Consider the following 16,649-nt stretch of genomic DNA (forward strand, 5'->3'; position numbering starts at 1 on the left):
GAGGGGCACTGCGCCCTGACCTCGGGGAGGGTATCACACCGGAGGCGCAGGACCCTACCCTGGTGGGGAGGGAGGGCCGAGGGGCACGGCTCAGAGAGGCGGAGGCCTCGGACCTGGCCAGCGAGAGGGAACCGGGCCCCATCCCTTCCCCAGCCGCTGAGTTCCAGGCCGAGTTGAGGAAAGATCCCTCCTTGCGGAAGCTCCGGGACCTGGCCGACCTCAGTGTGGTACGGACCATGAGGAGAGGCTGCCAGGAGAGGTTCCTGTGGGAGAAGGGGTTCCTGTACCGAGAATGGGCTCCCACAAGGGAAGTAGAGTCCTGTGGGATCAGGAGGCAGCTGGTGGTCCCCCAGAAGTATCGCCGCAGGCTCCTGTCCCTGGCCCATGACATCCCCCTCGCAGGGCACCAGGGAATCCGGCGCACCCGGCAGAGGTTGCTACAGAACTTTTACTGGCCCGGGGTCTTTACCACGGTCCGGCAGTATTGCCGATCCTGTGACCCCTGTCAGAGGGTGGGGAAGGCCCGGGACAAGGGGAAAGCGGCTTTGAGACCTTTGCCCATCATAGAGGAGCCTTTCCAGAAGGTGGCCATGGACATCGTGGGGCCTCTCAGCAAGACGACCCGGTCGGGGAAGAAATACATTCTGGTGGTGGTAGATTTTGCCACCCGCTACCCCGAGGCAGTGCCCTTAGCTTCCATTGAAGCAGACACCGTGGCCGATGCGCTCCTGACCATTTTCAGCCGAGTGGGGTTCCCCAAGGAAGTCTTGACAGACCAAGGCTCCAACTTCATGTCGGCCCTGCTCCGGTGCTGGTGGGAGAAATGTGGGGTCCGGCACGACTGGGCCTCAGCTTATCACCCCCAGTCCAATGGGCTGGTGGAGAGGTTTAATGGGACGCTAAAGATGATGCTGAAAACCTTTATGGACCAGCACCCGCAGGATTGGGACAAGTACTTACCTCACCTGCTGTTCGCGTACAGGGAGGTGCCCCAGGAGTCTACCGGATTTTCGCCTTTCGAACTGTTATATGGCAGGAGGGTGAGGGGCCCCCTGGACCTGATGAGAGACGAGTGGGAGGGGAAGGCCACTCCCGATGGAGAGACAGTGGTGGAGTATGTCCTGACCTTCCGAGAGAGACTGGCTGAACTCATGGGCCTGGCCAGGGAGAATCTGGCCAGAGCCCAGAGGAAGCAGAAGGTCTGGTATGACCGCACGGCACGGGCCCGTGCCTACGCCACCGGGGATCAGGTGATGGTTCTCATCCCAGTGAGAAAGAACAAACTACAGGCCGCCTGGGAGGGCCCTTTCAAGGTCGTCAAGCAGCTCAATGTGGTAAACTATGTGGTGGAGCTGTCGAACCGGGCGCACCACCGCCGGGTGTACCATGTGAATATGATGAAGCCATATTATGCCAGGGGGAATGTGGTGTTGGCCGTGTGTGGACAGTGGGAAGAGCAGGGAGATGACCCTTTAGTAGATCTATTCCCTGGGACCAGAGCTGGTTTCCCCCTGGAAAGAATTCCCCTCTCGGATCAGCTAACCCCTGCCCAGCAAGCTGAGGTCAGGGGGGTGCTGCATCCGTACCGACAGCTGTTTTCCAACCAGCCTGGACGCACTAATCTGACTGTCCACCGGGTGCAGACAGGGTCGCACCCGCCGATAAGATGCTCCCCCTTCCGAGTCACAGGGAAAACTGCTCAGGACCTGGAAAGAGAGGTCCGGGACATGCTGGCTTTGGGGGTGATCCAGCCATCGGCCAGCCCTTGGGCCTCGCCGGTGGTGCTGGTCCCCAAAAAGGACGGGTCGGTCCGGTTCTGTGTGGACTATCGGAAGCTCAATGCCATCACTGTATCTGATGCCTACCCCATGCCCAGGCTGGACGAGCTCCTAGACAAGCTGGGAGGAGCTCGGTACCTTACCACCATGGACCTTACAAAGGGCTACTGTCAAGTGCCGCTGGATGCAGATGCCCGACTGAAATCGGCCTTTATCACCCCTCTGGGGCTCTATGAGTTCCTGACCCTGCCTTTCAGCCTCAAAGGAGCACCGGCCACCTTCCAGCGCCTGGTGGACCAGCTCCTGAGGGGGATGGAGAGTTTTGCCGTGGCGTATATTGATGACATCTGTGTCTTTAGCCAGACCTGGGAGGACCACGTGTACCAGGTTAGACAAGTGCTGGACCGACTCCAGGGGGCTGGGCTGACTGTAAAAGCGGAGAAGTGCAAGGTGGGGATGGCGGAAGTATCTTACCTGGGCCATCGGGTGGGGAGCGGCCGCCTAAAGCCGGAACCAGCCAAGGTGGAGGTGATCAGAGACTGGCCCGCTCCCCACACCAAAAAGCAGGTCCAAGCCTTTATTGGGATGGCAGGATACTACCGAAGATTTGTGCCCCACTTTAGCGCCATCGCCACCCCCATCACGGAGCTATGCAAGAAGGGGAAGCCAGACAAGGTGGTCTGGACCGAGCAGTGCCAGGTGGCTTTCCGGGCGCTGAAGAAGGCTCTGGTCAGTGGCCCAGTTCTGGCAAACCCAGACTTTGACAAGCCCTTTGTGGTGTTCACCGACGCCTCAGACACGGGGACTGGGGGCGGTGTTAATGCAGGAGGATGAAAAGGGGGAGAGACACCCCATCGTGTACCTGAGCAAGAAGTTGCTACCCCGGGAGCAACACTATGCGGCCATCGAGAAGGAGTGCCTGGCCATGGTGTGGGCCCTCAAGAAACTAGAGCCCTATCTCTTCAGGTGACACTTCACCATCTACACCGACCACTCTCCCCTGACCTGGCTGTACCAGATGAAAGGAGCCAACGCCAAACTCCTGAGATGGAGCCTGCTCCTGCAGGATTACGACATGGACGTGGTCCACGTGAAGGGAAGTGCCAACCTGATAGCGGATGCGCTGTCCCGGAGAGGGGGCCCCGAACTTCCCCAGGTCACTGGTCAGCGTGACCCCGCTCAGTTCAGTCTCGAAGGGGGGAGAGATGTGACGATGTGACCCAGCAGGGAGGGGGGAGTGTTGACCTGGGAATGTGCCTTGGGGATGGGAGACCTGAGAGCCTGTCACCTGAGCCGGGAGGGGGAGGGGGAGGTAACACCTCTGCCCAGGAATGTGAACAGGGGCTGCAGCAGGGAACCTGCTGGGGGGGTTTAGTTTCAGTTTGGGGCTGGGGAGAGGAACACAGGGAACCCCAGGGCTGGGGTCTAAGCTCCCTGCTCCCCCAGAAGGACGTGATTGAGGGGTCCTGGTTGTACCCACAAGCTCTGTTTTGGACTGTGTTCCTGTTGTCCAATAAACCTTCTGTTTTACTGGCTGGCTGAGAGTCTCAGTGGATCCCAGGAAGAGGGGTGCAGGGCCTGGACTCCCCCACACTCCGTGACACACGGGATCAGGAATAGACTCTGCTGGCCACAGGCCCAGGGCCCCACAGCCCACCCCAGCCAGTCGCCCCGTTCTGGGCGGGTCGGACCCATCTCTGGCAGAGACCCGAGGGGCTGTCGCTTGGTTGCCCTCTGGGGCCTCACTGGGTTGAAATGGATTGGGGGTGAGGGGTGGCAGGAGGGCGGGTGTGTGTGGGGAAGGGATGAGGGGGTTGGGGTTTGTGTGTCTGTGGAGGGAGGGAGGGTGTGGGCTGGGATTGATGAGGTGAAGGGGGTGTGGGTGGTGAGAGGAGTGGGGGTAGGAGTGAGGGACATGGGGGGATGAGGGTGTGGAGCACGTGGGGGGTGGGGGCAAGGTTAGGAGCAGGTGTGTGCAGTGTGGGGGTGTGGGTGAGGGAAGTGGGGGTGAGGTGTTTGTGGAGGGGTAGGAGTATGCGGTGGGGAGGTAAGGCTGTGTGTGAGGGGGGAGGGGTGTGTGTGAGGTGTGTGAGGGGGTAGGGGTGTGTGTGTGGCGGGGTAGAGGTGTGTGAGGGGGAGGGTGTGGGTGGTACGAGTGTGTGTGAGGGGGTAGGGGTGTGAAGGTGAGGAGTGTGCGTGTGAGGGGAGTAGGGGTGTGTGGGGAGTGGGGGTGTGAAGGTGAGGGGTGTGTGTGAGGGGTGTGAGGGGTATGGGGTGTGAAGGTGAGGGGTGTGTGTGAGGGGGGGGAGGGGTGTGAGGGGTGTATGGGGGTAGGGCTGTGGGGAGTAGAGGTGGGGGTGTGAGTGTGAGGCGTGTTTGCGTGAGGGGGTAGGGGTGTGGGGATAGGGGTGTGTGGGGTGTGTGTGAGGGGGTAGGGGTGTGAATGTGAGGGGGTGGGGGGTAGGGGTGTGTGGGGATGTGTGAGGGGGTAGGGGTGTGGGGGCTAGGGGTGTGCGGGTTGTGTGTGCGGGGGGTAGGGCTGTGTGGGGGGTATGGGTGTGAATGTGAGGGGGTGGGGGGTAGGGGTGTGTGGGGATGTGTGAGGGGGTAGGGGTGTGGGGGCTAGGGGTGTGCGGGTTGTGTGTGCGGGGGGTAGGGCTGTGTGGGGGGTATGGGTGTGAATGTGAGGGGGTGGGGGGTAGGGGTGTGTGGGGATGTGTGAGGGGGTAGGGGTGTGGGGGCTAGGGGTGTGCGGGTTGTGTGTGCGGGGGGTAGGGCTGTGTGGGGGGTAGGGGTGTGAAGGTGAGGGATGTGGGGGGTAGGGGTGTGGGGGGATGTGTGAGGGGGGTAGGGGTGTGGGGGCTAGGGGTGTGCGGGTTGTGTGTGCGGGGGGTAGGGCTGTGTGGGGGGTAGGGGTGTGAAGGTGAGGGGTGTGGGGGGTAGGGGTGTGGGGGGATGTGTGAGGGGGGTAGGGGTGTGAGGGCTGTGTGTGCGTGAGGGGGTAGGGGTGTGCGGGGGGTAGGGGTGTGAAGGTGAGGGAGGGGGGTAGGGGTGTGAGGGCTGTGTGCGTGAGGGGGTAGGGGTGTGCGGGGGGGAGGGGTGTGAAGGTGAGGGAGGGGGGGGGAGGTCCGGTCCAAGCACCATCCCCAAGCAGGTGTCCCGTGGCTCCCCCGCTCTCTCTGCCCCCGTCTCCCCCTGGCCCCCCCGTGGCTGTGCTGTGGACACACAACCCGTCACGAGCCCCACTGCACAAAGCTGCAGCTGCTCCCCGGAGCGCGGGCGGTGCCGGGCGGTTTGGCCCCGTGGGCTCTGCGTGCCCCGCAGTGGAAGCTCCTGCCGGGTGCCTGGCGGTGGTGCACGAGGCAGCCGCACAGGTGCAGCGCGTGGGACCTGGGACGTGCACGGTGACAGCGAGCTCCTTCGTCCCCCAGGCTCCCGCGGCAGATGGGGTTTGCCGAGAGGACGCCCTGGAGCCTCCCGCAGGCCAGGGCTCACCTTTAGGGCTTCCGACCCCCAGCACTTCTCGAGGGCTGGAAGACTCCCTGCGCCGCACCTCGCTGGCAAGGATCCGGAGTCAGATATCCCAGGTAAGGGCTTGGATGAATGCCGAGCAGGCTGGGGCAAGGCAGCAGGTCTGCTGCCGGATCTGATCTCGCCTCGGGCCTGGCTGGGGGTCGGGGGATACACCTGATCTCACCTCTGGGCTGGCTGGGGGAGGAGGTTCCAAAAAGAATGAGATATGTTCAGGGAGGATAGATCCATCAATGGCTATTAGCCAGGATGGGCAGGGACACAACCTGCTGTTCTGGGTGTCCCTAAACCTCTGACTGCCAGAAGCTGGGAGGGGATGACAGCGAATGATCCCGTGATAATGGCCCTGTTCTGTTCATTCCCTCGGAAGCACCTGGCACTGGCCGCTGGGCCTGCCGGGCTCGATGGACCATTGGTCTGACCTGGTGTGGCCCTTCTTTGATTCTTACGTTCTCTAGCCTCACAGCTGTTCGGCGGTGGGGGGAGAGCGGCAGGACAGTCCATAAACCACAGGGAAAGAGAGGGACCAGTCCTGGGGTGACTGGCAAGTTATAGAGGAGAAGGGAGAATCTGGCTTGGGGGTACTGACTGGCTGGGAGGGGTCTGTCTTGGGGGGATTATTCTCCTTTACAAACTTGGCCTCCATGTGCCCACTGCCAGAGCCCTGCGTCAGGCCCCGCGGCTGCCCCGCAGGAGAGCAGCGCAGCCAGGCCCGTGTGCTGATCCCCCGCCCTGGCGGAGGTGATAACGTGGCTCACAACGCAGCTCCCTTTGCTCCTGTCCCTTCCCCGCCAGGCGCTGGGCCCTGGCTGGGGGGTGCGTGGCCAGGCTGGGGAGTTTGCTGTGTCTCCCCAGCCCGTTACTCGCCACGGGGCCGTGCCGGTGCTCAGCCTGGGTCCCACCTGGTTGGAATGTCAGTTTGTTGCCTCCCAGGTCTCTGGGAGGTTCCCGGGGGAGTCGTGCTCCGAAGCTGGAAGGTGTCGCCACGGACCCCAAACCCACCCGCCTCGCCCCTCTCGCATGTCTGTCGGACAGCGACGTCCCAGAGACGCCCGAGTCCCTCCCTTCCTCTCACCCTGGTACTCACCTCCCTAGGGAGCACCCTGGGCCACTGGCACACCCGTAATGGAGCCCGTCTTTGGGGAACAGGCATGGGGAGGCAGGCTGCGGGGCGGGGCCGGTGTGTAGATGGCCGCGATTCAGTGTCTGGCAGTGCCAGTGGGGCCGGGTGCGTCAGGCAGGGGCTGGCTGGGGTGTCGTGGCCGGGCGAGCGCTGGCAGGGGTGTGTGTAGCAGCCGGTCACGGATCAGGAATAGACTCTGCCGGCCACGGGCCCAGGGCCCCCACAGCCCACCCCAGCCAGTCGCCCCGTTCTGGGCAGGTCGGACCCATCTCTGGCAGAGACCCAAGGGGCTGTCGCTTGGTTTCCTCTGGGGCCTCACTGGGGTTGAAATGGATTGGGGGTGAGGGGTGGCAGGAGGGTGGGTGTGTGTGGGGAAGGGGATGAGGGGGTTGGGGTTTGTGTGTCTGTGGAGGGAGGGAGGGTGTGGGCTGGGATTGATGAGGTGAAGGGGGTGTGGGTGGTGAGAGGAGTGGGGGGTAGGAGTGAGGGACATGGGGGGATGAGGGTGTGGAGCACGTGGGGGTGGGGGCAAGGTTAGGAGCAGGTGTGTGCAGTGTGGGTGTGTGGGTGAGGGAAGTGGGGGGTGAGGTGTTTGTGTGGGGGGGTAGAGGTGTGTGTGGGAGGGTGTGGGGGTGTGAGTGTGAGGCGTGTTTCCGTGAAGGGGTAGCGGTGTGGGGGGGTAGGGTGTGTGTGGGGATGTGTGAGGGGGGGTAGGGGTGTGGGGGGTAGGGGTGTGAAGGTGAGGGGTGTGGGGGGTAGGGTTGTGTGGGATGTGTGAGGGGGTAGGGGTGTGAGGGCTGTGTGTGCGTGAGGGGGTAGGGGTGTGCGGGGGGTAGGGGGGTGGGGATGTGGGGGGGAGGTGTGTGAGGGCTGGGGTAGGGGGTGTGAGGGCTGTGTGGGGGGGGTAAGGGTGTGGGGGGTAGGGTGTGTGGGGATGTGTGAGGGGGGTAGGGGTGTGAGGGCTGTGTGTGCGTGAGGGGGTGGGGGTGTGCGGGGGGTAGGGGTGTGAAGGTAAGGGAGGGGGGAGGGGTGTAGGGCTGTGTGCGTGAGGGGGTAGGGGTGTGCGGGGGGGAGGGGGTGTGAAGGTAAGGGAGGGGGGTAGGGGTTGTGAGGGCTGTGTGCGTGAGGGGGTAGGGGTGTGCGGGGATGTGTGAGGGGGTAGGGGTGTGCAGGGGGTAGGGGTGTGAAGGTGAGGGGTGTGGGGGGTAAGGGTGTGTGGGGATGTGTGAGGGGAGGGTAGGGGTGTGAGGGCTGTGTGCCTGAGGGGGTAGGGGTGTGCGGGGGGGTAGGGGTGTGAAGGTGAGGGAGGGGGGGGAGGGGTGTGAGGGCTGTGTGCGTGAGGGGGTAGGGGTGTGCGAGGGGGTAGGGGTGTGAAGGTGAGGGAGGGGGGGTAGGGGTGGTGAGGGCTGTGTGCCTGAGGGGGTAGGGGGTGTGCGGGGGGGGGAGGGGTGTGAAGGTGAAGGGGGGGGAGGTCCGGTCCAAGCACCATCCCCGAGCAGGTGTCCCGTGGCTCCCCCGCTCTCTCTGCCCCCGTCTCCCCCTGGCCCCCCCGTGGCTGTGCTGTGGACACACAACCCGTCACGAGCCCCACTAGCACAAAGCTGCAGCTGCTCCCCGGAGCGCGGGCGGTGCGGGCGGTTTGGCCCCGTGGGCTCTGCGTGCCCCGCAGTGGAAGCTCCTGCCGGGTGCCTGGCGGGTGGTGCACGAGGCAGCCGCACAGGTGCAGCGCGTGGGACCTGGGACGGTGCACGGTGACAGCGAGCTCCTTCGTCCCCCAGGCTCCCGCGGCAGATGGGGTTTGCCGAGAGGACGCCCTGGAGCCTCCCGCAGGCCAGGGCTCACCTTTAGGGCTTCCGACCCCCAGCACTTCTCGAGGGCTGGAAGACTCCCTGCGCCGCACCTCGCTGGCAAGGATCCGGAGTCAGATATCCCAGGTAAGGGCTTGGGTCGACGCCGAGCAGGCTGGGCAAGGCAGCAGGTCTGCTGCCGGATTTGATCTCGCCTCGGGCCTGGCTGGGGGTCGGGGGATACACCTGATCTCACCTCTGGGCTGGCTGGGGGAGGAGGTTCCAAAAAGAATGAGATATGTTCAGGGAGGATAGATCCATCAATGGCTATTAGCCAGGATGGGCAGGGACACAACCTGCTGTTCTGGGTGTCCCTAACCTCTGACTGCCAGAAGCTGGGAGGGGGATGACAGCGAATGATCCCGTGATAATGGCCCTGTTCTGTTCATTCCCTCGGAAGCACCTGGCACTGGCCGCTGGGCCTGCCTGGGCTCGATGGACCATTGGTCTGACCTGGTGTGGCCCTTCTTTGATTCTTACGTTCTCTAGCCTCACAGCTGTTCGGCGGTGGGGGGGAGAGCGGCAGGACAGTCCATAAACCACAGGGAAAGAGAGGGACCAGGTCCCCTGGGGTGACTGGCAAGTTATAGAGGAGAAGGGAGAATCTGGCTTGGGGGTACTGACTGGCTGGGAGGGGTCTGTCTTGGGGGGATTATTCTCCTTTACAAACTTGGCCTCCATGTGGCCCACTGCCAGAGGCCCTGCGTCAGGCCCCGCGGCTGCCCCGCAGGAGAGCAGCGCAGCCAGGCCCGTGTGCTGATCCCCCGCCCTGGCGGAGGTGATAACGTGGCTCACAACGCAGCTCCCTTTGCTCCTGTCCCTTCCCCGCCAGGCGCTGGGCCCTGGCTGGGGGGTGCGTGGCCAGGCTGGGGAGTTTGCTGTGTCTCCCAGCCCGTTACTCGCCACGGGGCCGTGCCGGTGCTCAGCCTGGTCCCACCTGGTTGGAATGTCAGTTTGTTGCCTCCCAGGTCTCTGGGGAGGTTCCCGGGGGGAGTCGGTGCTCCGAAGCTGGAAGGTGTCGCCACGGACCCCAAACCCACCCGCCTCGCCCCTCTCCGCACGTCTGTCGGACAGCGACGTCCCAGAGACGCCCGAGTCCCTCCCTTCCTCTCACCCTGGTACTCGCCTCCCTAGGGAGCACCCTGGGCCACTGGCACACCCGTAATGGAGCCCGTCTTTGGGGAACAGGCATGGGGAAGGCAGGCTGTGGGGCCGGGCCGGTGTGTAGACGGCCACGATTCAGTGTCTGGCAGTGCCAGTGGGGCCGGGTGTGCGTCAGGCAGGGGCTGGCTGAGGTGTCGTGGCCGGGCGAGCGCTGGCAGGGGTGTGTGTAGCAGCCGGTCACGGGATCAGGAATACGGGATCAGGAATAGACTCTGCCGGCCACGGGCCCAGGGCCCCACAGCCCAGCCCCGTTCTGGGCGGGTCGGACCCATCTCTGGCAGAGACCCGAGGGGCTGTCGCTTGGTTGCCCTCTGGGGCCTCACTGGGTTGAAATGGATTGGGGGTGAGGGGTGGCAGGAGGGCAGGTGTGTGTGGGGAAGGGATGAGGGGGTTGGGGTTTGTGTGTCTGTGGAGGGAGGGAGGGTGTGGGCTGGGATTGATGAGGTGAAGGGGGTGTGGGTGGTGAGTGGAGTGGGGGTAGGAGTGAGGGTCATGGGGGGATGAGGGTGTGGAGCACGTGGGGGGTGGGGGCAGGGTTAGGAGCAGGTGTGTGCAGTGTGGGTGTGTGGGTGAGGGAAGTGGGGGTGAGGTGTTTGTGGGGGGGTAGAGGTGTGTGTGTGGGGGGGTAGGAGTATGCGGTGCGGAGGTAAGGGTGTGTGTGAGGGGGGAGGGGTGTGTGTGAGGTGTGTGAGGGGGTAGGGGTGTGTGTGTGGCGGGGTAGAGGTGTGTGAGGGGGAGGGTGTGGGGGGTATGAGTGTGTGTGAGGGGGTAGGGGTGTGAAGGTGAGGAGTGTGCGTGTGTGGGTGTAGGGGTGTGAAGGTGAGGGGTGTGAGTGTAAGGCGTGTATGTGTGGAAGGGGAGGGGTGTGGGGGGTATGGGGTGTGAAGGTGAGGGGTGTGTGTGAGGGGGTAGGAGTGTGAAGGTGAGGGGTCTGTGTGTGGGGGGGTAGGGGTGTGAGGGGTGTATGGGGGTAGGGGTGTGGGGGGTAGAGGTGGGGGTGTGAGTGTGAGGCGTGTTTGTGTGAGGGGGTAGGGGTGTGGAGGATAGGGGTGTGTGGGGTGTGTGTGAGGGGGTAGGGGTGTGAAGGTGAGGGGTGTGGGGGGTAGGGGTGTGTGGGGATGTGTGAGGGGGGTAGGGGTGTGAGGGCTGTGTGTGCGTGAGGGGGTAGGGGTGTGTGGGGGGTAGGGGTGTGAATGTGAGGGGTGTGGGGGGTAGGGGTGTGAGGGCTGTGTGTGCGTGAGGGGGTAGTGGTGTGCGGGGGGTAGGGGTGTGAAGGTGAGGGGGGGGGGAGGGGTGTAGGGCTGTGTGCGTGAGGGGGTAGGGGTGTGCGGGGGGTAGGGGTGTGAAGGTGAGGGAGGGGGGGAGGGGTGTGAGGGCTGTGTGTGTGAGGGGGTAGGGGTGTGCGGGGGGTAGGGGTGTGAAGGTGAGGGAGGGGGGGTAGGGGTGTGAGGGCTGTGTGCGTGAGGGGGTAGGGGTGTGCGGGGGGTAGGGGTGTGAAGGTGAGGGAGGGGGGGAGGGGTGTAGGGCTGTGTGCGTGAGGGGGTAGGGGTGTGCGGGGGGTAGGGGTGTGAAGGTGAGGGAGGGGGGGAGGGGTGTAGGGCTGTGTGCGTGAGGGGGTAGGGGTGTGCGGGGGGTAGGGGTGTGAAGGTGAGGGAGGGGGGAGGGGTGTAGGGCTGTGTGCGTGAGGGGGTAGGGGTGTGCGGGGGGTAGGGGTGTGTGGGGATGTGTGAGGGGGGTAGGGGTGTGTGGGGTGTGTGTGAGGGGGTAGGGGTGTGAGGGCTGTGTGTGCGGGGGGTAGGGGTGTGTGGGGGGTAGGGGTGTGAAGGTGAGGGGTGTGGGGGGTAGGGGTGTGGGGATGTATGAGGGGGGTAGGGGTGTGAGGGCTGTGTGCCTGAGGGGGTAGGGGTGTGCGGGGGGGAGGGGTGTGAAGGTGAGGGAGGTGGGGGAGGTCCGGTCCAAGCACCATCCCCGAGCAGGTGTCCCGTGGCTCCCCCGCTCTCTCTGCCCCCGTCTCCCCCGGCCCCCCCGTGGCTGTGCTGTGGACACACAACCCGTCACGAGCCCCACTGCACAAAGCTGCAGCTGCTCCCCGGAGCGCGGGCGGTGCCGGGCGGTTTGGCCCCGTGGGCTCTGCGTGCCCCGCAGTGGAAGCTCCTGCCGGGTGCCTGGCGGTGGTGCACGAGCCGCACAGGTGCAGCGCGTGGGACCTGGGACGTGCACGGTGACAGCGAGCTCCTTCGTCCCCCAGGCTCCCGCGGCAGATGGGGTTTGCCGAGAGGACGCCCTGGAGCCTCCCGCAGGCCGGGGCTCACCTTTAGGGCTTCCGACCCCCAGCACTTCTCGAGGGCTGGAAGACTCCCTGCGCCGCACCTCGCTGGCAAGGATCCGGAGTCAGATATCCCAGGTAAGGGCTTGGATGAATGCCGAGCAGGCGTCGGGGGTTCAGTGGGCTGGCTGGGGGGCAGGGGCTCTCTAGCCTCGCAGCTGGCAGGCTGGCTGGGGGGAAAGAGAGAGCGGCCAGGCAGCTGTTGAGCTGCAGCCTCCCCTACCGCGGCCGGGGTACAGGTGCATGAGGTGGGCCGGGAACAGGAAGGAATGAGAAAGGGGCAGATGCAGCCAGAGCAGCGGAATAACTCCCTTCTGCGTCCGGGTCCCCCAGGCTCGCCAGGAGGCCGCGGCAGCCAGTGAGAGCCAACGCACCGGCAGCCACAGCCGGTCACCTTCACAGCAGATCACCAAAGTCAACAGCCATGGCCCCTCCGCGTCTCAGGTCAGCAGTCAGACGTCCAAGGTGAGCCCATGTGAGCTGAGCAAAGCCTGCTGGGGATCCCACCGCAAACTCCTGCCCATTTTGCCACCGCAAGCAGTCGCCACCGAATTGCCGCGGCAGCGGGAAGAGTGGCGGGGCTGCCGCCGAATTGCTGCCGCAGGACACGGACTGCCGCCCCAAGCACCTGCTTGGAAAGCTGGTGCCTGCAGCCGGCCCTGCACCTGCCACCATGGTCCTGAAGACCCCCAGGTCCCAGCTCAGTGTTTCTCAACCTCCGGCCCAGTCAGCACACAGCTGCGGCCCATGGGGCATCCTCAGGGCCATACAGGTAGTATTGGATGCAGCCCGCAGTGGTCAATGGTTGAGAACCACTGCCTAGCTCCTCTCTGATCTCGACTGTCGAGGCCTGGGCATGTTTCCTTCCCCTGTCTGTGGCTGTCTAGCTCACTGACCTCTGCGTCCTCCAGCTCTGAGTGCCACGCACGCTGTCCCGGCTCAGGGTAGCCCGTTACCCCAGCCGGGATGCAGCGGGCATCCGAGCACCCAGCCCTCCAGTGAAAGGTGCTGATGTTGTCTCCTGCCAGAACCTTCCTCTCCAAGAGCCCTGCAGAGGCGTGCGGATCGCTCCGGAGCTATCCGCACTGCCCAGGGAGCCATCCACACTGCTCAGGGAGCCATCCGCACTGCCCAGGGAGCCATCCACACTGCTCAGGGAGCCATCCGCACTGCTCAGGGAGCCATCCGCACTGCTCAGGGCCTGCCCTCTCCACCTGATCTCTTCCCTTTCGTGCCTGTCCTGCTCTGGGGAATAGCTCCTCCCTACTTAGCTGTTTCCCATTTACTGCTCTGGGCCTGTCAGCCCCTCCCCTGGGCCGCCCAGGCCTTGGTGCCCCCCCAGTGGGTGAGGGTCTGTCACAACCCCCTGAAGAATTAGGCAGGGGAGGAGGAGCCGCTATGCAGCATTCCCCGGCCCTCCTGGGTGCCCTGCACAGACCATGCAGTGCACGGGGACAGGCCTCCAGCTCAGCTCTGGGAGGCTTATTTTGGAGCTGGCCCAGAAAGCCAGTTCTGCTGGGGATGGACTGGCTCTTTAAGAGAACATGTCTGCATGTTGTGACTGCTGACAAGTAGACTAGAACACGAATGGCATGCAGGCCAGTGTAGTTCCCCAGGGGCGTGGCAGGATCCTCCGTGGGCAGTGATTACACAGCAGCCGCGCTTCCTGGCCCTGTTCACGGGGGGGCAGTGGTTGTGCCTGGCCTGGTTCCCCGTGGGTGGTGGTTGCAGCCTGACTGTGTGGCCTGGCCTGGATCCCCCGTGGATGGTGGTTGCAGCCTGGCCGTGTGGCCTGGCCCGGTTCCTCCAGGGATGGTGGCTGAGGCCCAGCTGCGTGGCCTGGCCCGGAACCCCCGTGGGTGGTGGCTGTGGCCCAGCCGTGTGGCTGTGGTTTGCCGTGCCCCTGGAGCGCGAGCTGCTCTCTGATATGTTTTGTTTCTGTTTCTCAGGAGTTGTCCCATCTGCAGGTACGCAGGCTGTCATCCGGCTTCCTGCCCAATTCGGTGGTGATGCAGCAGTTCCGGAGCCAGGATGACATAGAGTCTTCGAGGGAATCGCTGCAGGCCATGTGGCTGGAAGTGCAACAGGTAGAGGGGTGCGGATGGTCCAAGAGAGAAAGCGCTATCCATAGGCAGAGATCTCCTGACACCTCTCCCCAGCGCTCTGCTGCTCCTCGCTGTTTCTCAGGGGAGCCTCTCCCCTGGGCTCCGGTCTGGAGCCCCCGTTGTGTGTCCTGCTCTAGATTGGGCCAAAAGGAATCTGATGAGGTTCAATAAGGATAAGTGCAGGGTCCTGCACTTAGGACGGAAGAACCCAATGCACAGCTACAGACTAGGGACCGAATGGCTAGGCAGCAGTTCTGCAGAAAAGGACCTAGGGGTGACAGTGGACGAGAAGCTGGATATGAGTCAGCAGTGTGCCCTTGTTGCCAAGAAGGCCAATGGCATTTTGGGATGTATAAGTAGGGGCATAGCGAGCAGATCGAGGGACGTGATCGTTCCCCTCTATTCGACATTGGTGAGGCCTCATCTGGAGTACTGTGTCCAGTTTTGGGCCCCAGACTTCAAGAAGGATGTGGATAAATTGGAGAGAGTCCAGCGAAGGGCAACAAAAATGATTAGGGGACTGGAACACATGAGTTATGAGGAGAGGCTGAGGGAGCTGGGATTGTTTAGCCTGCAGAAGAGAAGAATGAGGGGGGATTTGATAGCTGCTTTCAACTACCTGAAAGGGGGTTCCAAAGAGGATGGCTCTAGACTGTTCTCAATGGTAGCAGATGACAGAACGAGGAGTAATGGTCTCAAGTTGCAGTGGGGGAGGTTTAGATTGGATATTAGGAAAAACTTTTTCACTAAGAGGGTGGTGAAACACTGGAATGCGTTACCTAGGGAGGTGGTAGAATCTCCTTCCTTAGAGGTTTTTAAGGTCAGGCTTGACAAAGCCCTGGCTGGGATGATTTAACTGGGAATTGGTCCTGCTTTGAGCAGGGGGTTGGACTAGATGACCTTCTGGGGTCCCTTCCAACCCTGATATTCTGTGATTCTGTGAATCTCCTGGGGATTCCCTGCGCTGCAGTGCAGTGATCTGCAGGCTCCAGCAGGGAGACTGCTCCCTGCCTCTTGGTCTGCTCCTCCCGCAGGCAGGCCCGCTGGGTGCTGGGGCAGTGGCCTGGGCCCCACTGCAGGCAGGCCAGTGGTGCTGCCCTCTCCCAGCTGCGGGGCAGGCAGATGTTGCAGGCATGGGGGTTGCAGGCTGAGCCAGGAGACCTGCTCAATACACACAGCATAAAACCTACCCCCTTGCCGAGTGAGAGTATCTCCCGGCCTCCCTGTCAGTGGAAGGAGCTGAGCTGCAGCCAGAGGCGTGAGGTGACTGAGGAGGAGCCTGGAGGAGTCTCTGCAAGGACCAGGGCAGAGGAATCAGGCAGGAGCCCAGCCTCGCTCCTGGAGAGTCGCTGTGGTCAGTGCTGGTCTCCACACTCCTGTCCCACTGCTCCGTCATCCCACCCCAGGGCTTGGAATCAGGGCAGCCTCCTTGAGCAGAGCAAGGCCCCAGACTGGCCTGGCCATGGGCTGGGCTTACGGCGGGAGCCCCAGGGCCTCGTTTTTGTCCGAAGGTCGGAGTCACGAGAGCAGAGCAGTGAGTTCCTGCAATGACACCGTTCCCACGGCTCTTAGATTCATAGATTCATAGATACTAAGGTCAGAAGAGACCATTATGATCATCTAGTCTGACCTGCACAACGCAGGCCACAGAATTTCACCCACTCACTCCTGCGAAAAACCTCTCACCTCTTCCCACAAGTCTTGTGTCAGCTCACAGCCAGCTGCCCTCCCTGGGCCAGCATTATACCCTGGGGTAAGCCAGGGAGCACGGGTGTCACCCTACGCCCTACCCCGTGGCACTCACAGCCGGCTGCCCTCCCCGGGCCAGCATTATACCCTGGGGTAAGCCAGGGAGCACGGGTGTCACCCTATGCCCCACCCTGTGGCACTCACAGCCGGTTGCCCTCCCCGGGCCAGCATTATACCCTGGGGTAAGCCAGGGAGCGCGGGTGTCACCCTACGCCCTACCCCGTGGCACTCACAGCCGGCTGCCCTCCCCGGGCCAGCATTATACCCTGGGGTAAGCCAGGGAGCACGGGTGTCACCCTATGCCCCACCCTGTGGCACTCACAGCCGGTTGCCCTCCCCCGGGCCAGCATTATACCCTGGGGTAAGCCAGGGAGCGCGGGTGTCAGCCTACGCCCTACCCCGTGGCACTCACAGCCGGCTGCCCTCCCCGGGCCAGCATTATACCCTGGGGTAAGCCAGGGAGCACGGGTGTCACCCTACGTCCTACCCCGTGGCACTCACAGCCGGCTGCCCTCCCCGGGCCAGCATTATACCCTGGGGTAAGCCAGGGAGCACAGGTGTCACCCTACGCCCTACCCCGTGGCACTCACAGCCGGCTGCCCTCCCCGGGCCAGCATTATACCCTGGGGTAAGCCAGGGAGCGCGGGTGTCGCCCTATGCCCCACCCTGTGGCACTCACAGCCGGTTGCCCTCCCCGGGCCAGCATTATACCCTGGGGTAAGCCAGGGAGCATGGGTGTCACCCTATGCCCCACCCTGTGGCACTCACAGCCGGTTGCCCTCCCCGGGCCAGCATTATACCCTGGGGTAAGCCAGGGAGCGCGGGTGTCAGCCTACGCCCTACCCGTGGCACTCACAGCCGGCTGCCCTCCCCGGGCCAGCATTATACCCTGGGGTAAGCCAGGGAGCACGGGTGTCACCCTACACCCTACCCCATGGCACTCACAGCCGGCTGCCCTCCCCGGGCCAGCATTATACCCTGGGGTAAGCCAGGGAGCGCGGGTGTCACCCTACGCCCCACCCCGTG

The 16,649-nt window shown here is 63.7% G+C and overlaps 1 protein-coding gene across 1 annotated transcript in view; it reads left to right on the forward strand.

Annotated features, from left to right (window-relative positions):
- WDR97 (WD repeat domain 97) overlaps positions 1 to 16,649 on the forward strand; it is a 71,848-nt gene that overhangs the window by 34,588 nt on the left and 20,611 nt on the right. The window contains 5 exon segments of the mRNA XM_073335044.1: positions 5,210 to 5,365; positions 8,211 to 8,366; positions 11,692 to 11,847; positions 12,103 to 12,234; positions 13,719 to 13,856. Of these exon segments, the coding sequence (XP_073191145.1) occupies positions 5,210 to 5,365; positions 8,211 to 8,366; positions 11,692 to 11,847; positions 12,103 to 12,234; positions 13,719 to 13,856 (738 nt within the window).

The sequence above is a fragment of the Lepidochelys kempii genome, chromosome 2 (assembly GCF_965140265.1).
Source record: "Lepidochelys kempii isolate rLepKem1 chromosome 2, rLepKem1.hap2, whole genome shotgun sequence".
NCBI classification, from domain to species: Eukaryota; Metazoa; Chordata; order Testudines; family Cheloniidae; genus Lepidochelys; species Lepidochelys kempii.